Source organism: Neoarius graeffei, chromosome 12 (genome assembly GCF_027579695.1).
Source record: "Neoarius graeffei isolate fNeoGra1 chromosome 12, fNeoGra1.pri, whole genome shotgun sequence".
Classification (NCBI taxonomy): domain Eukaryota; kingdom Metazoa; phylum Chordata; class Actinopteri; order Siluriformes; family Ariidae; genus Neoarius; species Neoarius graeffei.
The window spans coordinates 82,039,530-82,064,898 of record NC_083580.1 but is presented as its reverse complement, the minus strand read 5'-3'; the positions used below and the strand labels follow the sequence as shown (position 1 = coordinate 82,064,898).

At 44.1% G+C, this 25,369-nt stretch overlaps 1 protein-coding gene across 2 annotated transcripts in view; it reads left to right on the top strand.

The window, feature by feature from the left end:
• LOC132895730 (rho GTPase-activating protein 26-like) overlaps positions 1-25,369 on the top strand; it is a 122,856-nt gene that overhangs the window by 70,045 nt on the left and 27,442 nt on the right. For both annotated transcript variants that reach the window (XM_060936551.1, XM_060936550.1), the window contains exons 11-18: positions 5,102-5,183; positions 7,985-8,021; positions 8,187-8,252; positions 8,501-8,575; positions 11,494-11,578; positions 11,829-11,887; positions 16,676-16,781; positions 19,881-20,040. In XM_060936551.1, coding sequence (XP_060792534.1) covers positions 5,102-5,183; positions 7,985-8,021; positions 8,187-8,252; positions 8,501-8,575; positions 11,494-11,578; positions 11,829-11,887; positions 16,676-16,781; positions 19,881-20,040 — 670 coding nt within the window. The remainder of the gene's footprint in view (positions 1-5,101; positions 5,184-7,984; positions 8,022-8,186; positions 8,253-8,500; positions 8,576-11,493; positions 11,579-11,828; positions 11,888-16,675; positions 16,782-19,880; positions 20,041-25,369) is intronic.

Genomic DNA, 25,369 nt, shown 5'->3' with positions numbered 1-25,369 from the left:
AGAACAAACAGCATCATGAAGACCAAAGAACTCACCAGACAGGTCTGGGATAAAGTTCTGGAGAAGTTTAAAGCAGGGTTAGGTTATAAAAAAAATATCCCAAGCTCTGAACATCTCAAGAAGCACTGTTCAATCCATCATTCAAAAATGGAAAAAGTATGGCACAACTGCAAACCTACCGAGACATGGCCGTCCACCTAAACTGACAGAGCGAGCAAGGAGAGCACTGGTCAGAGAAGCAGCCAAGAGGCCCATGATCACTCTGGAGGAGCTGCAGAAATCCACAGCTCAGGTGGGAGAATCTGTGCACAGGACAACTATAAAGTCGTACACTCCACAAATCTGGCCTTTTCGGAAGAGTGGCAAGAAGAAAGCCATTGTTGAAAGACAGGCATAAGAAGCCATGTAGGGGACACAGCAAACATGTGGAAGAAGGTGCTTTGGTCAGATGAGACCACAGTTGAACTTTTTGGCCTAAATGCAAAGCGCTATGTGTGGCGGAAAACTAACACTGCTCATCACCCTGCACACACCATCCCCACTGTGAAACATGGTGGTGGCAGCATCATGCTACGGGGATGCTTTTCTTCAGCAGGGACAGGGAAGCTGGTCAGAGTTGATGGGAAGATGGATGGAGCTAAATACAGGGCAATCCTGGAAGAAAACCTGTTGGAGGCTGCAAAAGACTTGAGACTGAGAAGGAGATTCACCTTCCAGCAAGACAATGATCCTAAACATACAGCCAGAGCTACAGTGGAATGGTTTAGATCAAAGAATATTCATGTGTTCGAATGGCCCAGTCAAAGTCCAGACCTAAATCCCATTGAGCATCTGTGGCAAGACTTGAAAACTGCTGTTCACAGACGCTCTCCATCCAATCTGGCTGAGCTTGAGCTATTTTGCAAAGAAGAATGGGCAAAAATTTCAGTGTCTAGATGTGCAAAGCTGGTAGAGACACCACAAAAGACTTGCAGCTGTAATTGCAGCAAAAGGTGGCTCTACAAAGTATTGACGCAGGGGGGCTGAATACTAATGCACATCACATTTTTCAGATTTTTATTTGTTTAAAATTTTGAAGACCATTTATCATTTTCATTTCACTTCACAATTATGTGCTACTCTGTGTTGGTCTATCACATAAAATCTCAATAAAAAACTTTTAAGTTCGTGGTTGTAAGGTGGAAACAATGCCGGGGTGGCCCTATATTTAGCCGGGACCATCCCCGGCCCAAACCATCAATGGTGGCCTGCTTGGAGTATGGGGAAAATAATTTTCACTAATTTTGGTCACTGATCTTATTCTTGCATTAATCATCAATTCAACTGCACTCTGCATTTTCACATGGCAGCCCAGACGCCGACAGCATCGCAGCAGATTAAATAGGCGCTACCAAATAAGGAAATTCTCCCCTCCCCTCTATTGCAGTTGGTTTGGTCCAAGACTCCTCCTCTGTATTGCGGGGAACTTAAACAACATTGGCGCGAAACAGCGCGCGTCAGTGATGGAGGGCAGAAAGAGGCCAGGTGGAACCGAAAGGGCGGAGCTTAAAAAAAGGAAGGAGGTGGCAGCAAAATGTGCCAAATTGACAGATATGTTCTCAAGACCAGCTGGTAGGTTACGAAAGATATGGAGTATGATAACCCTGTTTGTCGATTTTATCAGTCTATGCTAGGCCTATAATGTGTCGATAGTTTGCGATGTCAATTCAGCTTTTTGATGTCATGTGAAATCTCGCAATTTACACGGTATAGATGTGGTGTATGTCTTAATTCTAAGAAGAACCGGACATTGCTTTACATCCCAGTTATTAACAATTTTAGATGACCAGGTCCCAAATGTGCTGTTGCGCGTTATTTCCTCATCCAGCCTATTTCATCTCGCTGTCACACCGTGCATTTCCACAGGCGTGCGCACATTGTGGTTATGAACACACAGGCCTAGAAGTCATATTTGATGTTAAATAATTGTTGTTAAATATATAACTTAGAAGAGGTGTATGCGTATGCCAATATTCTAAGCAGAATCGAACACTTGCTTTAGCCTACATTTCATTTAACCATTTTTGAGTTGCCTAGTGCACCCTCACGCTTTATCTGCCGGTTGCTGAGTACCCAGCATTGTTGATTTGCCATTATTTTCGAGGTGTATGCGGCGTGTAATGCACAAGCATTGGTTCAAATGCACGCGAGATGGGTGCTTTCGTTATTTTAAGACTATGTGACTAAAAATGTGTTGTGTAATGCGTCTTAAATAACGTGAAACAATCAGCCATACTCGCTGCTTTGCTATTTGGAGTGGCAGTCAGCTGGATTTCGCCCCCGACGTAAAAGTTCATTCCCACACCCGGGCCGAAGATGCCGATTTCTGAAGATGCATGTCCTTTGGATGTGTTTTCAAATATTTTCACTAAGGAACTTTGGGACATGTTGGTGACACAGATAAATGTATATGCGGATTAGACACGCGGCCACACACCATCCAATTTTAAGTGGAGCCCCATCTCATACTAAATGAAATCGTTCGTCGGTCTCTGCATTACGTTTGTGGTCATAATTTTTATCTTTCGTTTTATGTTAATTTGAATTATAACCTATATTGTTAAAGTGAAGTGAAGTTTACCTGAATTTAAACCAAATAAAAAGCATTGTGAAAGAACAGTTGTTTGTTTTATCTTTTTTAATGTACTCAAATTCCTCCTCCATTTCAAAGTGGCCTGAATGTGAATTAAACTCCCGGACTGAAAACAGGGCCCACTCCGGCCCTGGGGGGAAAAATGTGAAAAAGTTCAAGGGGTATGAATACTTTTTCAAGACACTGTAGTTATGCTGTCTGTTGTTGCCCAAATGAGGATGGGTTCCCTTTTGAGTCGGGTTCCTCTCGAGGTTTCTTCCTCATGTCGTCTGAGGGAGTTTTTCCTTGCCACCGTCGCCACAGGCTTCATCATTGGGGATAGATTAGGGATAAAATTAGCTCATGTTTTAAGTCGTTCAAATTCTGTAAAGCTGCTTTGCGACAATGTCTATTGTTAAAAGCGCGATACAAATAAACTTGACTTATGCAATGTGGCGTAAACATCAAGTCTGTTCCCATATTTCACTCTCGTCCTCTTAGACAGTTCAGCAGGTTCACATCAAATAAGCAGCTTCTGTTTGCAATTAATTAAGATTAACATTAACAAAGAGGGAGCGGTCTGTAATTCTACAGCACATGATGCGGTGTAGCCCAAAGCCTAACGTTTGTTCATAATAAATCCACATGGCAGTAATTCCTCATAAAACACACACACTGCTGCTTCCTGGCTGCTTGGACCCACTGGTCACTGCTGGCAGCTGTGTTTTGTATTATGTATTATGACGGTCGCTGAAGATTAGTGATTCTGCCATCACAGTCTTGTAGAAGAGTTACAGCAGCAGCACAGTGGGATTGGAGCTTCAGGACAAAAGATATTACAGCATGTGGAACTTTATTAAAGGTGGGAAAGTAGATAGATAGATAGATAGATAGATAGATAGATAGATAGATAGATAGATAGATAGATAGATAGATAGATAGATAAACTTTATTTCAACAGGGGGGCCTATTCAGCACAGCTGGTATCCACAGGGGCCCTGCAAAACTATACTAATTTACAATTTCAAGAATGTTACAATAATCTTTAATGATCTCATTAATATAATTAATCTAAAAATTTTATTAAAACTACCATTAAGGTCTTAAGAGGAGAAAAAAATGCTATGAAAAGTATAAGAGAAAAATATATGAAACTAACAAAAATATGATAATTATATAATATAAAATATAGCCGCTAGCAGCGATAAAGAGCCCTCGCACTCAGTGCTATGGTGTCTTCTAGCCTCACCCAAGGCAAATAACCTAAGAATAATAAACTTTTGCCCTATTTTCACGAGTGCATGAAATTTCCTGAGTCTTCGAATATTTCCAAGGTGTCAAATCTGTATTTTTGAACTAGGGGGCGCTATGTAGTCAATGAAGCCCACCTAGACTGATTTACCATATCAACTCAAATTCTATCAGAGGACAAATGCATGTGCAAAGTTCCATGAGTTTTTAGCCACGGTGAGCCCCTCAAAACAACACGGGAAAGTCTAAAAATCTCACATTCTATCCAGCATGGCTGACTTCCTGTTGGGCGGAGTCAAATACAACCAAGTGAACTTTGTCCTGTACCACGAGTATTGATCACACCAAATCTTGTGCCCATCCAAGCAACTTCATCTCAACCATAGCTTGTTCTCAGGGGTGCTATAGAGCTCCAGGACCACGCCTAGTCCCTTGCTCACTGTAACTTTTATGATTTTTTGATCAGTGTGGCAAAATTCTTGAGTTTTCAAGCATCACAAGTGCCTCAAAAATGAGTTGGCGCGTAGAGGGGGAAAAAATAAATAAAAATAAAAAGCATACCTAAAACAATAGGGCTTTGCGCCTTGGGGCTCGGCCCTAATAAGACGATGAAAAATATGACCTGATGAGCCTTTTAAATTGATTTAGAGACATAGTTGATTTAATATTTGCTGGAAATGAATTAAGTATTGAACCCGATTATCTAAAAGTTCATTCACTGAGCGCAAGTTGAGGTTTTGGTGAATACAAGTCAGATTTATGTCGAGTGTTATAACTCTGAATACTTGAGTCCCTAGTGAAATAATCACTCAAATATTTAAGAACTAAATTACAAAGTCATTTAAATACGAGCAAACACTTGTGAATTTTTCTGTTTGTCTCTAAATCAGTCCAGTTTAAAACTTCTATAGCATCTTTAGAGGCGTCTCGTCTGGGGATGATGAGCAGCTCGATTTTGTAGTCTCTGTAATTTCATGCAACTTTCAGCGGATGAACGACCCCGTGCACTGGATAAATGACCCCGTGCACTGGATAAACGACCCCGTGCACTGGATAAACGACCCCGTGCACTGGATAAACGACCCCGTGCACTGGATAAACGACCCCGCGCACTGTCAGCATAGTTTAGAACCGGTTCGATTATAGTACGGCAAACACATTTTTCAGCTTTGCAAGAAATACAAGAAGGGAGAAATATGTGCTTGTGTACATACGTGTGTGTGTGTGTGTGTGTTTCAGGCCTGGAGTGATGATAACCATGCAGGCTCTGTCAGAAGAGGACCGCAGGTTGTGGATGGAGGCGATGGACGGGAGAGAGCCGGTCCGTTCATTTATCTTTCCGTTCCTCTGTGTCAGCGTCATGTGACGTGTCAAACAACATCATTTATTTGTTTATACGTAAATTTATGCCCCTGCGTGGTATAATTCCTGAACCAGAATGTGTTTTTTAGCAGCTCTGACAGTCGTTCTGTCTGTAACATCAGTCACGGGTTTATATTAAAGCACTTGTTCTAAAATGTTGTCGTTTCTGCTGTTACAGCTCGTTCTCAGGGACGTTTACAGCTAACGCTCCGTCTGTTTAATGAACAGCAGTCAGAGATAAAACTGTCACTTTATGTTTCTGACATTTTCAGGACAGAGTTTACCTTCTTTGCGGTTTCTGCATTTTTATCGCAAATTAACTTCTAGAGAGAGGGGAAAAAGAGAGCCAGGCCGGAAAGGGAACGACTGTTTATAGCTGCTAAGTGAGAGCAGGAACTGACTCGTCTCGTGATTGTGGACGTTCCACAGCATTAAATGTAGCTAAAAATAGTTTAAAATAAAAACATGTAATGTGTCGTTCATTAATAATTATATAATTATAATCGTTAGGAAAATCTCTGATACAAGAAGCATAACACTTTAGATTGGATTACGTTATATGAAAATAATCCATTTCAGATCAGACTGCATCACCATCATCCTGACAGCATTCCTTACATGGACCACTCCAGAAGTACTGGCACCCTTCTTGAAAATGAAATACAGAAAAAATTTGATGTCATTTCACAATCTAATAATTTTGCCAATTCTTGTTCAGTTGACCTCAAATTTTAACAACGTGTGGAAACAGGTCAAAATTTTATGTTTAATGTGTTTATCTTTTTAGGGGGCGGCACAGTGGTGTAGTGGTTAGCGCTGTCGCCTCACAGCAAGAAGGTCCGGGTTCGAGCCCCGTGGCCGGCGAGGGCCTTTCTGTGTGGAGTTTGCATGTTCTCCCCGTGTCCGCGTGGGTTTCCTCCGGGTGCTCCGGTTTCCCCCACAGTCCAAAGACATGCAGGTTAGGTTAACTGGTGACTCTAAATTGAGCGTAGGTGTGAATGTGAGTGTGAATGGTTGTCTGTGTCTATGTGTCAGCCCTGTGATGACCTGGCGACTTGTCCAGGGTGAACCCCGCCTTTCACCCGTAGTCAGCTGGGATAGGATCCAGCTCGCCTGCGACCCTGTAGAACAGGATAAAGCGGCTACAGATAATGAGATGAGATATTTTTAGGGATAGAAATACCATTCACTAGAAAAGAAAAGGTGTTTTGTGTGTTAGAGCAAGCTCGAACACTTGAACAAGACTGCAGCGTGCATTTATGAGAGAATTCTCTAAAAACACGTTGTTACCAGAAAAGACTGTTACTAAAGACATGCTGCAGTGTGTCTGGCAGGAGCTGGACTACTGACTTGATGTGTGTGTCTGTGTCTCAGGTGGCACGCATATTGAAATTTTGTGAAATCGTTCATGGAATCCACGTACCTTTTGAATTTCTCATTCAGATTTTGAGGAATAAATCTTGTGTTGCTCATCATTAAGCCTGTTCAGTTTCATTTGCTTGGACTATGTAGTTTCTGGGACATTTACATCTCAATAACAAATGTTTTGAAGCACCCTGTATAATAAATAACACGCAGTAAGTTGAACTTAAGCATTTTGTATGCCTTTGTTTTGTTTTAGCTCACACTATTTTCACAAATTAATTGTATAACAAATTTAAAACAGATATGTAAATGATCAGAACCCTCACAATATTAATATGAAGCGACTCTTCCCCTGGAGACAATAACAGCATGGAGTCTCATCCCGTCACATCTAATGAGGGTGGAGAGCCTTCTACATGTAATTAATTTATTATTAACTGATTATAAACCTGTTGATTTGTGGTTATTTTGTTATTGTGGACTTGGGTAGATCTTTTTTCAACTCCTGGTAGATGCAAGCTGTCTTGTACTAAAATATCCTGCAACACTGAAGATTTCATGAAGCCACCAGTTCTCATAAGAGCTACAGAACAGTGCTGTGAATGAAAATGAATCCGCCAGCGTGTGGTGTTTTTTCCTGTAAGTGCTTTTCCTTGTACCGTTCATTTGTTTAGGACAAATGGGTTAGGGTTTGTTTATGCGATTAATTTTACCTTTGTGAAAATAGTCTGAACTAAAACAAAACGATGGCATGCAAAATGCTTAAGTCCAAATTACTGCATGCTTTTTATTATATTTCGTTTTCAAGAAGGGTGCCAATACATCTGGAATCGTCTATGTAAGGAATGCTGTCAGGATGATGGTGTGATGCAGTCTGATCTGAAATGGATTATTTTCATATAACATAATCCAATCTAAAGTGTGTTATTATTCTTGTATCAGACATTTTCGTAACGATTATAATTATTAATGAATGAATTTGAACAGGAAGCTTTTCAGGCAGAAACACTCACCTCCTCCAGTCTCGGCATGCTGTACACAATCTTCTCTGCACTTTATGTCTTAAAATGATTCTAGATCTAACTACAGACCTAAACCCGCTTTGAAGGACCCATAAAAGATGAAAAGGTCTGATCTGAGAGAGACGCGCACCGATCTGCTGCCCGCCAGCTGAGCCTCCAGCTGTGATCACTGTGTGTTTGAAGGATTTCTTTAGCGACTGCACGTTTACACTGATGGATAACTTTATTATATGTTGTACTCCGGCTTATTTGTGATGGGCGTGGTCCTTTAATAAGCTCTGTGCACAGCTGCAGGGTTTGTTTGATGTTGCGTTGTTGCTGTGACTGTGTTTACAGAAGGTTTCTGTGAATGTAAAAGTCCCTCCTGTTGCAGGTGTACAACTTGAATCGAGACAGCCAGAACGAAGCCAGTAAGTTTTATAGAAATAAAACTCTTGATTCACCTTCCATTACAGCTGGATGTTTTTTGCAAACAAACACACAGCTCACTTTTGTGCAAATGCAGACACTAATAACCTGTAAAACCTATCGACACTTCTCTGTCTGTTCTTCTGATGTTTCTTGTCTCACCTCAGTGGCGCAGCTCGACGTGATCGGCTTCAACGTCATCAAGAAGTTCATCTACGCCGTAGAGACGAGAGGTATGACTTCATGTCCTCGCGCTTGTGTTCTGCTCCAGCGTTAATCACATTATAAACACATTATTCTAGTTCATGTGATGATAAAAAAAACCCACATTACATCATTCAGCCTTATTTAATATGCATTATACTTAAAATATCTGTAACCCAAGTGCATAATTTCACCAGAGTATCTTTCAGATCTGTGTTTATTAATTTAATTAATGATGTGTGTGTTTGCATCTAATGCCGTGTCTTGACCTGATCAGGTATCGATGAGCAGGGATTGTACAGAATCGTCGGAGTCAACTCAAGAGTCCAGAAGCTGCTGAGTCTCGCCATGGGTAAGACGCCACTGACCAGTGATCAGCTATTAGCCTAGTGTACAGCCGGAAAAAGCGGAGGAGCAAAGCATCATCAGTGTGATCCCTCATTCCCTCTTTGTTTATCAAGTGGGGTAAAGTGAGAGTCGGACAACAATCAGATTTTAATTCTTCTTCTTCGTGACACGAAAAGTCAGTGTTGTGGTGTTTTGTTTTGTAAATCACGGCCTTAAACATCTGAGAAAAGATTCACGGCTGTAATCGCTGTTAAACATGAAGTACTCCTACAAGATGGAGGTGGAAATGAACAAAAGGTTCTCACCAAACAAACCCATATCTCCCCTCCTGGTCTGCAGAACTCCCCTCGAGTGCCATGTTCCAGGGTGAGATTATACACTGCCCGGCTGGAAGGAGTCACACACTCTGATAAAATCATTGCTCCGCCTTTAGCTTTGATCACGGCGCACACGGCATTGTTTCAGCAACCTTATAACCTTATGCAATGTCGCGCTTATTTACATCCAGTTAATCCAATTGAAAAATTGCATTAATTTTTCTGAGCTCTCGTCTTGAAGAGTGGAACCACTGTGTAAAATCTTCTCCAGCATCCCAGAGACTCTCAGTAGGGGTTAAGGTCGCGACTCTGTGGGGCTTAATTCATGTGTAAATGATTCCTCGTGCTCCCTGAACCACTGTTTCACTCTGAGCCCTAATTTTATTCCATCAGGGAATTAAACCCCACTGATGTGACCCTGCTCATTCAGCACATTCAGGTCGTCAGCGCACTTCATTTTATTGCCCCGTAACGTTGCTGAGTCTCGACCTGACCAACTGAACCAACCCCAGATCATCACACTGCCTCCAGAGGCTTCTACAGTGGACACTGTGCATGATGGGGCGGAGCTTCATGAGCTTCCCTTCTTACCCTGACACGCCCATCACTCAGGAACAGGGTCAATCTGGACTCATCAGACCACATGACCTTTCCCCATCGCTCCAGAGTCCAGTCTTTATGCTCCTGAGCAAACCGAAGCCTTTTCTCCTGATTAGTCTCACTAACGAGTGGGTTTCTTACAGACACACAGCGGTTTAGTTCCAATCCTGTGAGTTCTCATCCCACTGTGAGTGGAAATGATCTTAATCTCACTATTAAACAGCCCTGAGCTCTACTGTCCATTATTTTATGATTCGACTTCACCAAGCGTGTCAGTGATGTCTGATCATACTCAGTCAGGATTTTTTTCCAACCACACTTCTCCTGTGAAGTTGTCGGTTCATCTCGATCCTTCCAGGGTTTAATGAGGTGTTGGTCAGTTCTGAACCCAATTCCAGTCATTTCAGCTCAGATCTCCTGAGGTGTTTTCTTTGCTTGATGCAGGACAATTATTTGACCTTCTGAAACACAGGAACATCTTTTCCATGAGCACGAGGTACGCCTCCCAACATGATTGCTTAAGAAATGAGAAGCGACTCACTGCATCAGTTAGAGTTAAGAATTGTTGCAGATGAAACATTAATTAGTGCAGTAATTATCTAATCAAAGGCTTTTCAGTGTTTCCATCCAGACAGGCCGTGTATTAATAATGAACATGCTATAAATAATGGCTTCTAAATAACAATGCTCAACTGGATTAAAAAAAGTAAAATAACTTTATTTATATATATATATATATTTATTTATTTATCTATTTAAATATTATTGCGGCGGCACGGTGGTGTAGTGTTTTAGCGCTGTTGCCTCACAGCAAGAAGGTCCGGGTTCGAGCCCCGTGGCCGGCGAGGGCCTTTCTGTGTGGAGTTTGCATGTTCTCCCCGTGTCCGCGTGGGTTTCCTCCGGGTGCTCCGGTTTCCCCCACAGTCCAAAGACATGCAGGTTAGGTTAACTGGTGACTCTAAATTGAGCGTAGGTGTGAATGTGAGTGTGAATGGTTGTCTGTGTCTATGTGTCAGCCCTGTGATGACCTGGCGACTTGTCCAGGGTGAACCCCGCCTTTCGCCCGTAGTCAGCTGGGATAGGATCCAGCTCGCCTGCGACCCTGTAGAACAGGATAAAGCGGCTACAGATGATGAGATGAGAAATATTATTGCATTTTATTTTATTTCATTTCATTTGCAGTTAAAAGCTGTTATTGAGCTGTAATAGAGTTCTAATAAAGCTGAAGGCTCTGCTCTGTGTGTGTGTGTGTGTGTGTGTGTGTGTGTGTGTGTGTGAGGATGATGGGAATTGTAGTCTGTTTGGATGTTTGTGGTTTTGAGAGCAGGTATAGATATTGCATTTTTTGTTTTGCAATGTTTTTGTAGTTTAAGGTAAAAATAAATTTCTAAATGGAAAGTAAATGAATAACTGTGTAAAAAGCACCTCAGTGTGGGTTTGTAATGGCATTTAGAGCCTTTATCGATCACATTTCTCCCAGACAGCGTCATACAGTCATTATTAGCTCATCCAGCCAACAGGTGATGAGTTTATGCCATCACGTGTCATCCGTCGTCCGTCTGTCATCATCCATATTTCATGAAAATCACTTCTTCTCCCTCAATTCTTCACCGATTTTGATTCTTTCTGGCATGAAGGTAGGGGAACCTAGGGTGCATATAACTTCTTCTACCCAGATTTGCTTCATTACAATTATTAATGAAGTTATGGACTAATTAAGCCTTCATGAGCAGTTCAGCAAAAAAATCGCTTCTTCTCGGTCAATTCCTGGCTGTTTTGGATTCTTTTTGGTAAATAGGTCGGTATTCCTAGGGTGGATATCGCTTCTATATATAGCTTGTGTATATATACTAGACGGGGCTGGAGTGAGGTACACCACCATTGACGGTCTTGTTTATCCAATGCGTTGACCATGTTGACTGTGACACACTCGTCCACCTGAGACAGTGGTGTGTTCGTCATATACGCCAGAGAATAATAAGAGAATGTCACGTTTACTCCTCAGATCCAAAAACCTGCGCTGATGTGGAACTGGAAAGCTCCGAGTGGGAGATCAAGACCATCACCAGCGCCATCAAACATTATCTCAGGTACACGAGGGCAGCACACATACTGAGTGTGTGTGTGTGTGTGTGTGTGTACGTGCTGAGCTTGTTCTCAGTGTGCATTTATCTTTGACCTTAAAAGCTCTCCATTTATCTGCCCCATGTCCTCATCTGCTCTATCCTTCACTGTGTCTCTCCTCATCTCTCTCTGTCTCTCTCCTCTCTTTCTGCTCATTTATTTTTTTCCATTCTCTCTCTCTCTCTCTCTCTCTCTCTCTCTCTCTCTCTGCTGCAGGATGCTGCCAGCGCCACTGATGACCTACCAGTACCAAAGAAGTTTCATCAAAGCTGCCAGTGAGTGCAGGAGCAATTAACTCCTTCCTTTCCGTTCCTTTTGGCTCATTTCCCTCCTTTCCTTCCCTCTTCTTCATCCCTTTACATTGGTATTCGTCAGTATGGATTTGGAAGCTGCACCTTTACCATCCTGTGCTGAAATAACGTCTCCGTCCTATACGGTGTGTTATACACTAAGATCCAGTTTGGAGAAAGTTAAAAATGATGATTGATTTATGAAACTATATGAATATTATGGGGTTTAAAGGTTGGTTTTGAATGAAAGAATGAATGTTTTATTTAGGAAGACTGATGTATGTATTCCAGCCTTCCTGCTGCGAGTGTAGTACAGTCCGGATTTCCTCAGTCTGCGTTCGGATAAATCAGCTTCTCAGCCGGTTTTAACGTGACCCATTTCTGCTCAGTAAAACCAGGAAGTCCAGGGTTTGTTGTCCCACAGGGAACAGGAAGTGAATTTTTACACCACGCCCTTCACTGCCTTTCCCACTCTATCAGCTGCTGGTTATGGAAGAGTTTCTGTCGTCTGTCTCTCACTGTCCATTTTCTCTCTAATCCTCTAACGATTGTCTTCGTGTCCTCTTCTGGTGCTGTGTTTTATTCCACGTTGTCATGTCACTCCGTTGAATTCATTTCATTCTTTCTCTCTCTTGCTCGATCTCTCATTCTGTCTTTCTCTCCTGTCCCAGGGTGACGTGAGGTTCTTGTCCTCATATGAACTCTGGATTTTCATGAGGCCACGACTTCTCCTTTTCACTCCTCATTCTTTTTCTTTCTTTCCCCCCCTCCCTCTCATAGTTATGTAAAAACAGGCTGGATGCCACCTGGAGCCTGTATGTGATCTGAGAGAGAGAGAGAGAGAGAGAGAGAGCGATCTGTGAGTGGAGTTTGGAATGTCTGTGTGAGAAAGAGATTTGCATGTGTGCGTGAGAGGAGAAGAGCATCTGGAGTCAGATTGTAAAAAATAAAAAAATCCAAGAGAGTTCATGCAAACAAGACAAAAGTGTGCGTGTGTGTGATCTGCACCCCTGATCTACTTCCCACTTCCAAGAAACATCTGCTCTATATTTAACTCCCCAAACCCATGATATAACCGACACTTCACACCTCGACCATCTTACATAAGCACCAACACGGTGTTCTGTTCTGATCCCGTTTCTTTCTGTGTCTCTTTATAAGAACGTCTGTTCTTTTCAGTGTCCCTGCGCTACAGGAGAGGATTGGGGTGGACGTGGCAGACGTAGCTCCTGACCTTTAGAGAGAAAAACATGTGACTTCTTTATTGTCTCGTCGCAGTGGGGAGTCACTACAGGAGCCAGGTCTGTGTGTTCGGGGTTTTAATCAGGGGAAGGCGGGGAAAACAGGACAGAAATGGCTCAGAAAACTGGATATACAAATGCAGGAACATACAAACGCGCGCGCGCACACACACACACACACACACACACGTGCAGAAGTTGTAAGTTGTTTTGATGATGATGATGATGTTTCCAGGGTGTGGAGTGTGATGGAGGCTGAGCTCACACATGGAGAAAGAAAGCATAGTTATCAAAGAGGATCTCATGTGGTGTGTGCGTGTGCGCGCGTGCGTGTGCGCGCGCGCGTGCGTGTGTGCGTGCGCGTGCGTGCGTGCACACTGGAATACATTAGCTTAGTTATGACGCTTCACACCCATTCAGAGAGAACATGGACATGATGTTTGTGCTTGCTCATAACTCGTGTTCATTCTCAAACTCATCAATGCCGAACAAATCGCCGTTCATTACCAAATCCACATCAGACCTCCAGGCTGCCTGCCCAGCACAGTGTTTGGGTTTCACAGAAACGGAACACAGACCAGAATTATTTGCATTTAAAAAAAAAAAATTGACAAAAACATCTGATTCAAACGGTTGAATAATACTTATTTTCATGAAGAAATATAAATGGTACAGGTCAAAAAAATTTCAGCCTAGGTGTTTGGGGGTTTTTTTGACCTGGGTTAAAATTTTTCATCTAGTTCATAATTTCCAACCTTGGTAAAATTTTGGATTATCTTAAGAGAGATTTTCCATTACTGTTTGTCTGTCTATTCCTATTGACTTAATTAACCTTTTTTTTCTTCCATACTTAACCACGATTCAAACTCAGAACCTTCTGATTCTTAAGCCAACTCCTTAACCATGAGACCAACAACAATTACAATGGAAGGATATATATATATATACACATACACACACTGCACTGTAATGAATTTTATTACCACTGAGAATCCAAAAACACATTTAACTCTTAAAGAGGTGTGATTTGACCTGCACACAGTCATGTAATGGATATAAACACAGAAATCCCACACTGACACACACTGAAGATCATAATGAGATAAAGTTTCAAACTTTCATCTATGACCAGATGATCAAAATCAGATGTTTTGGACACACCATCGACCTGCTCAGTGAAAAAGAACCTGAGGCTGAAGTGAAATACGACGGTAGCTCAGGAGATGTTTTTTGAAGATCTTCAAAACTCCAGGATGTTTCAGGCTGAAACCTGGCTGCCTCCGATAGCTAGGTTTTGTCAGTATTAAATTTTTTACTACCATCTACTGGATTTTCAGATGTATGGCATTTCTGAGTGCAGACTTCCACTGAGCTTAAACTCTGTATCACACAACATCAGCAAAAGTGAAAATAAATTTGTAGCCGGCACGTAATGATATATCTTGATGATAAATCACGATACAAATTGGTGACAATTTGAATCAATGAAATAAAAAATAAATTGTGATTCTTATCAGTCTGCATAATCTTAGTTTTTCCTTGCTGTAATTGTGTTGTTTAGACAGCAGAGAGCGCAATAACATACATTATTATCCACACAGGACACTTTTTCGATGGAATAAAAACGTGTTCTATTCCCTTCTAGCGGGTTTCATTCATTTGGTTTGATAGCATGCAATATTGTTATCATATCGCTTATCCTACATGTATTACGTCACTCTACCCAATGGAGAATGAGCGTTGAATATGGTTTACGATATTGCACAGTTGTCAAGACAACATGACGTCACACGTCAGAGACATAAAACTTCCGTGCTAGCAAGCAACTGTGACAATTTGTAAACAAACATGGCCGCCAGGTTTGCTTCGTTAAATACGGAAGATTGTGAGAGAATTTTGAAAGAGAAAGACGCATTGAACACCTGAAAGGAATGTGTATGTATAATAATAATAATAGTAATAATAATAATAATGGCTTTTTTTTGTGGTCTATCAGATATATTCCATTCAGCGACTCTTCTTCGACTTGTTCAGTATCATGCTAGCTGAATGGAATATATCTGATATACGGTACCACTCACTGCCAGCCAATATTATTTAAATATTGGGAATACACGTGACTTCACTGTAGGCAGAAGTAACACAGCTCTAATGCTGCAAAAACACAATAAACAGATGTAAAATGTGAAAGAGTTGCTGTGTGATTGTGTACAAATAGATATAGCAACAAATCAGAACTCTCTTTTTACAGACTGAAACATAAAGAAAAGAGAAGCAAATGGAGGCAGAACAAGCATTCGTAAAAATATATTAACAAAAGGAATATTTTTTTAATTAACTTTACATTTTTATTAAAAGGAATATAAGTTATTAGGCTATTATATTTTACTCGAATACAGCACAAAACAAATGGGTTTTTAATTTAATAAAAGGAATAGTGAAGTTGAAAAATAATAGGAAAAAACATGTTGCTTTTTTTTTTTTTGGTGTTATATTTTTCTTCATTTTATTTATTGTCGGGGTGGCACGGTGGTGTAGTGGTTAGCGCTGTCGCCTCACAGCAAGAAGGTCCGGGTTCGAGCCCCGGGGCCGGCGAGGGCCTTTCTGTGCGGAGTTTGCATGTTCTCCCCGTGTCCGCGTGGGTTTCCTCCGGGTGCTCCGGTTTCCCCCACAGTCCAAAGACATGCAGGTTAGGTTAACTGGTGACTCTAAATTGAGCGTAGGTGTGAATGTGAGTGTGAATGGTTGTCTGTGTCTATGTGTCAGCCCTGTGATGACCTGGCGACTTGTCCAGGGTGTACCCCGCCTTTTGCCCGTAGTCAGCTGGGATAGGATCCAGCTCGCCTGCGACCCTGTAGAACAGGATAAAGTGGCTAGAGGAGATGAGATGAGAATTTATTGTCGGAAAAATCGAATCGTGAACCCAATGTTGTGAATAGAATAGAATCGTGAATTGGGTGAATCGTTACATGCTCACGTCGTGGATCCACCCGGCCACTCGGATTTTCTCCAAACTGTACTGGGTTCTTCTGCAGCCAGCACTAAACCCCTCCACCAAGTGCAAACAGACAAGAAAACAGACTGAGTCGAAAACATAACCTCCTTGTTAGAGGTAAAGAAAAGAAGATTTTCATAAATTAGTTTGATGATACTTTTATTTAATATGTACAAAAATAAATAAACTGTAAATCTGTAAAATCTGTCATGTGATAAATAAATTTGGAGTATTTGTGGAGTTGTTGTGAGCCGTTTTTCTCCGTGATGTGGATCTTTACTGATAGAATTCAGTGTTGTATCAGTAAGAATTGCACTTCTGTCCAACAGGAGAGTTTCTCTACTGAAGCACTCTGATTATAACTCTTCTGTGTGAGAGACGAGTGAAACACATCTACTGACGCTGGAGATGGAAGAGTGCATGAAAACCCTGCTCTTCCTCTTCTTCCTCTTCTGTTTTCCTCTTCACTCTCCCTTCCTTGTCATCCTTCCTGCCTTCTGTTCTTTCCACACTCATTCTTTCTCTGTTCCGTATCAGAGCTGGATAATCCGGAGGCACGTGTTCAGGAGATCCACAGCATCGTGCACCGTCTTCCAGAGAAGAACCATCAGATGCTGGAGCTGCTCATGAAGCACTTGGCGAAGTAGGTGACCGTTTTAATTCCATTCCATGATGTCTTGCTCTATAGTAGCAGCTTGTTAGCAGGTTAGTTTAGATTGGGCGGGGACGTGGTGCATCTCAAACCCTACTGTCTGTTGTGTAAATCAGTCAAGCACTTCAGCATGATGTTACTCTGGCTTCCTGTTTCAGAAGGAAATGCATCAACATACGGAATTGAATCACAGCTGGGACGCCGTTTCATGGGAACTTTTAATGTCACAATCCAAGTTTTGCCCCATAATAAGCTCCATATAGACTCTTACCACAGTATGAGAAATATTTAAAGGTCCCATGGCATGAAATTTTCACTTTCTGAGGTTTTTTAACGTTAAAATGAGTTCCTCTGACCTTCTTAAATCACCCCAGTGGCTAGAAATTTCATAATGTGTAAACCAAACTATGCCCAACATTTGAGAATGGCGCGTCAAAACGGTGCGTTGATAAGCTCTTCCCTTTACTACGTCAGCAAGGGAGATGATCCCCACGCCCCCCCTCTGGATTCCCACCCACTGTATGGATTGCCCCGCCCAGTTGTAGTAAAGAGACCATAGAGGACACAACAACATGGCATCACCTAAGCGAGCGAAACATGGAAATTGCGCTGTACATGGATGTGACAACACAGAAAGGAGTCTGTTTTTACTGCCGATGGGAGAGCCCCTGAAGACGCAGTGGCTTCATTTTATTTACTCCAATAATCAGGGATCCCAGCAGTAATTGAAAAAAATAGAGGAATGTAAGAAACTATCAGCAGGGGTCAAGGGGGCTGCCTGAAGCTGTTGAGATTTTAACATTTAAAGATGCTACAGAACACATTTTTACATAGATTTAACATAGAAAAGCAACAGAATTTAACCATAACGTGAATCTATTTGATGCCATATTTTGTAATCAATGACGTAAGTGGCAAAAAAAAATTATAAAAATTAGACGAAAATGTAGCTTTGAAGAATATACTTGCCTAAATATTCCACTGATTTTGTTATAATATAACAATAGTATCCATAGTTCATCTCATTTGTTTATTTTTTTGTTTCGAGTTAATGTCAAAACTAGTCTAATATAAGCCACATTCATTTTTCAAAAATCATGAATATGAGCAGAAATCAATGATTCAGTAATATTAGATATAGACATATGTACAGCAAATATTGGAGATATTTGATTTAAACCTTTCTCTTTTTGAAAGGTTTCACTGCAGAGGAATGTAATGCTCTTTTCTGGGGTGCATTCTGTCTTTCCTCCAGTTTTCTCTGCTTTTGTTTCTCTGATCTTTCCTTCTGCTTTTCTGATGTTCCTGCAGGGCTCTGAATTAAGTTCAACACATTAGAATTAAATTAAGTTCAACGCATTAGAAACAAAAGCACGAACGGAGTTAAAACATGTTTTCTAGCAAACGGGCGCAGCCATATTGTTTTCTCGTTCTATCGCGTACAGTCTCGCGGTATTTACATCAATTTAACTTCCGAGTGTTCCCGATCAGCCCGGTAGATGGCGGTAATACACATCGATTGTTAACCGCCAATAAATCAACAGAAGAAGAAGAAGAGTGTTCCCGAGTGTCAACGAGAACAAACGAAGCCGACGAAAACATCGCTAAACAAGCAAACCAAATCAGAACGTATTCTGCTGATCATTTTACTTAAACATATTTTTAATGGCTCTCATCTCATCTCATCTCATTATCTGTAGCCGCTTTATCCTTCTACAGGGTCGCAGGCGAGCTGGAGCCTATCCCAGCTGACTACGGGCGAAAGGCGGGGTTCACCCTGGACAAGTCGCCAGGTCATCACAGGGCTGACACATAGACACAGACAACCATTCACACTCACATTCACACCTACGCTCAATTTAGAGTCACCAGTTAACCTAACCTGCATGTCTTTGGACTGTGGGGGAAACCGGAGCACCCGGAGGAAACCCACGCGGACACGGGGAGAACATGCAAACTCCACACAGAAAGGCCCTCGCCGGCCCCGGGGCTCGAACCCAGGACCTTCTTGCTGTGAGGCGACAGCGCTAACCACTACACCACCGTGCCACCCATTTTTAATGGATATACAAGAAATTTAAAAAAAAAAAAACACTTTCGCTAGAAAATAGCAGAATTCTGCTAAATAGCGGACGTCTGGGATCCCTGAATAATACGCCGTCGAGTCTACCTAAGACGGTGTATGTTTGTCAGAAGCATTTTCCTGATGAATGTTTCCACAACTTGGGACAGTACAGGGCAGGTTTTGCACATCAACTGTCACTGAAGCCTGGGTCCGTACCAAGCATCCCTGCCGCATCAGCCACAAACACCGAACAAGTAAGTGTATAACTGTTAAGTCGTTTTGCCGTGTTTTAAAATCGGTGCGTTAGCCTTGCAATGGCTACATTAGCTGTGCAGCTAACCGCTTCCTGCAGTTAGCCAGGTACTCTGCGCTACAAAACCAAAAAGCATGCAGCATGCTCTGTTATAATAGCCAATCAAAACAGTTTTTACAAAGACACCCACATTCTCTTTTTTAAGTCACTCGTTCATTTTATTTGTTTGTTTGTTCAGTAAAAACCGAAACATTTGTTGAATTTATTTTATTTCCTCGCGTCGCACCTTAATGACGTCAGCACGCGGTATTTTTCCCTTCGCGGTTTGTTCCTTCTCTCTCGCCATAGTAAGAGACCCACATCCGCTTGTTCTGACCCACTGGAGGTAGCGTCACAGTGCCGTTAGCCAATCAGAGGTAACACGTTTACATGTCATGAATATTAATGATAAGACCCGCCCCCACCCTCTACCCTTCCCCGCCTCCTGCTTCTCATTAGCAAAACGACGCACTGGGAAAAGCGCTGAAATGGGGCTTTCTCCCAGGAGGCTATATCTACGTGCCGAGGGTTCATTTCGAGAAAGGCTGCGGATATAACATCCGGAAACCTCCACGATCCCGTTTAAAGCATCAACAAACCACCATGCCATGGGACCTTTAAGTAAAAAGGAAATAAAATTTATTTGCATCTAAAATTAGCTTTGTGCACAGGACGTTGTTCATTAAATGAAAAGCAGTTATGTCGTTTTAAAGTAACAGCGGTCTCTATGCAGTGTGGCGAGTCACCACCAGCAGAACCTGATGACGGTGGCCAATCTGGGCGTCGTGTTCGGCCCCACCCTGCTCCGCCCACAGGAGGAGACCGTGGCTGCAATCATGGACATCAAGTTCCAGAACATTGTGGTGGAGATCCTCATTGAGAACCACGAACGGGTGAGTGTTTAAACTACTTCCTGTAGCTTCAACAGTGAACACAAAGCAGAGTGCGACAAGCAAAAAATGTGGAAAACCATCATAAATACTGTACGTTATTTTAAAAAATGGACGCTTCTTTGCCTCAGGACTCATGGCTGGTTAGTAAAAGTGAAGTTCACAATGTCTCTGTTTTATAATCAGTCAGTTTTATTTCTTTTGGAAACACTCCTGTGTGCAGCTTTCGTTTCTCCAGTTTTCATTAAGTGTTTACAGCATGATGTCACATTGCTTACGCAGACGAAGAGAGAGCCAGTGTTCGAGTCTCACTCAGACCTGTTGGGGTGTGTGTGTGTGTAGCAGTGACGCTAAAGTCCAGACAGTCTGCTTCCACTCGACAGTAACCTGACCCACCAGTCACATGACGGAACCTTGGCCCAGTTTCACCCTGTTCGCTCTTCGTGTGTCCTCACGCTGAAGACTGACACTGAAGTAAATGCATACACAAACCGTGAGCGCAAATATATTTCAGCTTTTAGACTCAAATCTCAAGCTGGAATTCTGCTGCTTTATTTTCCGTGAGCAGCAGAAAGCAGTGTGTTTTGGAAAAGTTGGAGCTACAGGAGGCAAAAAAGGAGGAATGTTCTTTTACACCAGAGTGAAGTGGAGACAGCTGTGTGAAAACGATCCCGTGATCTTTCTTTAGTACGATCAGCATTCATGCATTAAACTGACGATGTCGCACTGACAGGATCCTGTAGATGGAGCAGTGACCATGCGAGACATTATTATTATTATTATTATTATTATTATTATTATTATCTTAATTTAACTCTGCAGTTGTGCTGTAACCAGATTTCTGGCAGGGAACCAATGGGAAATGCCACTAATGAACAAACTGAGCTGCTTGAAGCCACAGAAATACGGCAGGTGGTTTAATCTCCTTTAACAGTGAACTAAACTCTGATGCTGAACATCAGCACGTCAGTGTTTATCATGTTGTGAGCAGAATCCAGTCAGTCTGTACAGGGTTAATGCTGGACAAAAGATGAATATGAATATCAGAGGATAAGAACTGGACAAGAACATGTACGGTATACAGATAAAGTTCTTGGGCCTTTACACTTTTTTTAAAGTGTGGGGTTTTTTTTTGTTTTTTTGGGGGGGATGTTGTTTTTTGTTTTTTTTTTAGCTCATCTGTCCATGAGGCCGGTGAGTTGTTGCCATGGCGAGGCATCCGCCATCCACAATTCAGTGAAATCATATCTCCTCCATCAGGTCTCCATGGATTTCTGTTCCCATTGTTTTGTTTGAAAAAACTCACCACACCGCACAAAACTGGGTTGTTGTTTTGTCAAATTTTTTGCGAACGAGTTACTAATTACGCAAATTAATGAATTTGAACATAATCCGGCCTCATGGACAGAGAATTCGACCAATAGTCGAACCTCGGATCCAGGAGGAACAATGCGGTTTTCGTCCTGGTCGCGGAACACTGGACCAGCTCTATACCCTTCATAGGGTCCCCTCCTAGAACTGCCACCTTATTGTGGTGGAGGGGTTTGTGTGCCTGAATGATCCTAGGAGCTATGTTGTCGGGGGCATTATGCCCCTGTCAGGGTTTCCCAAGGCAGACAGGTCCTAGGTGACAGGCCAGACCAAGAGCAGTTCACCAAAACCCTTATGGAGAAACCATCGAGGACCGTGACGTCGCCCGGTATGGCGCAGCCGGGGCCCCACCCTGGAGCCAGGCCTGGGGTTGGGGCTCGTATGCAAGCGCTTGGTGGCCGGGCCTTTGCCCATGGGGCCCGGCCGGGCTCAGCCCGAAGAGGTGACGTGGGCCTGACCTCCTGTGGGTTCACCACCCACAGAGGTAGCAGTAGGGGACGGGTGCAGTGTGGATTGGGTGACAGTCGAAGGCAGGGGCCTCGACGACCTGATCCCCGGACACAGCGGCTAGCTGTTGGGACATGGAATGTCACTTCGCTGGGGGGGGGAAAGAGCCTGAGCTTGTGCGGGAGGTTGAGAGGTACCGGCTAGAGATAGTCGGGCTCACCTCCACGCACAGCTTGGGCTCTGGAACCCAGCTCCTCGAGAGGGGCTGGACTCTCCACTTCTCTGGAGTCGCCCATGGTGAGCGGCGGCGGGCTGGTGTGGGCTTGCTTATAGCTCCCCAGCTCAGCCGCCATGTGTTGGAGTTTACCCCAGTGAACGAGAGGGTCGCCTCTCTGCGCCTTCGGATTGGGGAGAGGGCTCTTGCTGTTGTTTGTGCCTACGGGCCAAATAGCAGTATAGAGTATCCGGCCTTCTTGGAGTCCCTGGGAGAGGTACTGAAGGGTGCTCAGACTGGGGACTCCATTGTGTTACTGGGGGACTTCAATGCTCACGTGGGCGACGACAGTGACACCTGGAGGGGCGTGGTTGGGAGGAACGGCCTCCCCGATCTGAACCCGAGTGGTGTTTTGTTATTGGACTTCTGTGCTAGCCACGGTTTGTCCATAACGAACACCATGTTCGAGCATAGGGGTGTCCATAAGTGCACGTGGCACCAGGACACCTTAGGTCGGAGGTCGATGATAGACTTTGTTGTGGTTTCATCTGATCTCCGGCCCTATGTCTTGGACACTCGGGTGAAGAGAGGGGCTGAGCTGTCAACTGATCACCACCTGGTGGTGAGTTGGATCCGCTGGCGGAGGAGGAAGCTGGACAGACCTGGCAGGCCCAAACGTATGGTGAGGGTCTGTTGGGAACGTCTGGCCGAGCACTCTGTTGGGGAGGTCTTTAACTCCCACCTCCGGGAGAGCTTTTCCCAGCTTCCGAGGGAGGTGGGGGACATTGAGTCTGAGTGGACCATGTTCTCTACCTCCATTGTGGACGCAGCTGTTCGGAGCTGTGGCCGCAAGGTCTCTGGTGCCTGTCGTGGCGGCAATCCCCGAACCCGGTGGTGGACACCGGAAGTAAGGGATGCTGTCAAGCTGAAGAAGGAGTCCTATCGGGCCATGTTGACCTCTGGGACCCCTGAGGCAGCTGACGGGTATCGGCAGGCCAGGCGTGCTGCAGCTCGGGCAGTTGCGGAGGCAAAAACTCGGAACTGGGAGGAGTTCGGGGAGGCCATGGAGAAGGACTATCGGTCGGCCTCGAAGAAATTCTGGCAAACCATCCGGTGCCTCAGGAGGGGGAAGCAGTACTCTGCCAACACTGTTTACAGTGCGGGTGGGGAGCTGTTGACCTCGACTGGGGACATTGTCGGGCGGTGGAAGGAATACTTTGAGGATCTCCTCAATCCCACCGTCATGTCTTCCATTGAGGAGACTGAGGCTGATGACTCAGAGGTGGACTCGTCCATTACCCAAGCCGAAGTCACTGAGGTGGTTTGCAAGCTCCTCGGTGGCAAGGCACCGGGGGTGGATGAGATCCGCCCTGAGTATCTCAAGTCTCTGGATGTTGTGGGGCTGTCTTGGTTGACACGCCTCTGCAACATCGCGTGGCAGTCGGGGACAGTGCCTCTGGAGTGGCAGACTGGGGTGGTGGTCCCTCTTTTTAAGAAAGGGGACCGGAGAGTGTGCTCCAATTATAGGGGAATCACACTTCTCAGCCTCCCGGGGAAAGTTTACTCTCGGGTACTGGAGAGGAGAATTCGACCAATAGTCGAACCTCGGATCCAGGAGGAACAATGCGGTTTTCGTCCTGGTCGCGGAACACTGGACCAGCTCTATACCCTTCATAGGGTGCTCGAGGGTTCATGGGAGTTTGCCTGACCAGTCCACATGTGCTTTGTTGATCTGGAGAAGGCATTCGACCGTGTCCCCCGTGGTATTCTGTGGGGGGTGCTTCGGGAGTATGGGGTTCGGGGCCCTTTGCTAAGGGCTGTCCGGTCCCTGTACGAACGGAGCAGGAGTCTGGTTCGCATTGCCAGCAGTAAGTCAGACCTGTTCCCAGTGCATGTTGGACTCCGGCAGGGCTGCCCTTTGTCACCGGTTCTGTTCATAATTTTTATGGACAGAATTTCTAGGCGCAGCCAGGGGCCGGAAGGAATCCTGTTTGGGAACCACAGGATTTCATCTCTGCTTTTTGCGGATGATGTTGTCCTGTTGGCTTCTTCAAGCCAGGACCTCCAGCATGCACTTGGGCGGTTTGCAGTCGAGTGTGAAGCGGCTGGGATGAGAATCAGCACCTCCAAGTCCGAGGCCATGGTTCTCGACCGGAAAAGGGTGGCTTGCCCTCTCCAGGTTGGTGGAGAAGTCCTGCCTCAAGTGGAGGAGTTTAAGTATCTCAGGATCTTGTTCACGAGTGAGGGAAGGATGGAGCGTGAGATTGACAGGCGGATCGGTGCAGCCTCCGCAGTGATGCGGTCGCTTTACCGGTCTGTCGTGTTGAAGAAGGAGCTGAGCCAAAAGGCAAAGCTCTCAATTTACCGGTCGATCTATGTTCCAACTCTCACCTATGGTCATGAGCTTTGGGTAATGACCGAAAGAACAAGATCGCGGATACAAGCGGCCGAAATGAGTTTCCTTCGCAGGGTGGCTGGGCGCTCCCTTAGAGATAGGGTGAGAAGCACAGTCACTCGGGAGGAGCTCGGAGTAGAGCCGCTGCTCCTCCACATCAAGAGGAACCAGCTGAGGTGGCTCGGGCATCTTTTTCGGATGCCTCCTGGACGCCTCCCTGGGGAGGTGTTCCAGGCATGTCCCCCCGGGAGGAGGCCCCGGGGAAGACCCAGGACACGCTGGAGGGACTATGTCTCTCGGCTGGCCTGGGAACGCCTCGGTGTTCTTCCCGAGGAGCTGGCCGAGGTGTCTGGGGAGAAGGAAGTTTGGGCTTCTATGCTTAGACTGCTGCCTCCGCGACCCGGTTCCAGATAAAGCGGAAGAAGACGAGACGAATGAATTTTGCAGGCCTCTCACTAGAATTGTATCTCCTCTATCATTTATCAAGCAATTTCAGTTCTGATCGATGTTTTTGGTAGATCTTCCCTTGAGGAACAAAAGTTAGCCCTTTGTTGATGTTCCTGTTGTGAACAGTTTGTTGTGGAGGTTGGTCCTCTCTCACATCGTCACACTTCAGTTCCGTTTGATGTTTTGGTCATCAGGGTTGTTTTGATGGCAGGCCAGATGAGTGACTACGCCCTTGACGTTCTGGTCCATCCATCCATCCATCCATCCATCCATCATGACAGCAACACATCTCAAAAAAAGTTGGGACAGGGGCAATAAGAGGCTGGAAAAGTTAAAGGTACAAAAAAGGAACGGCTGGAGGACCAAATTGCAACTCATTAGGTCAATTGGCAATAGGTCATTAACATGACTGGGTATAAAAAGAGCATCTTGGAGTGGCAGCGGCTCTCAGAAGTAAA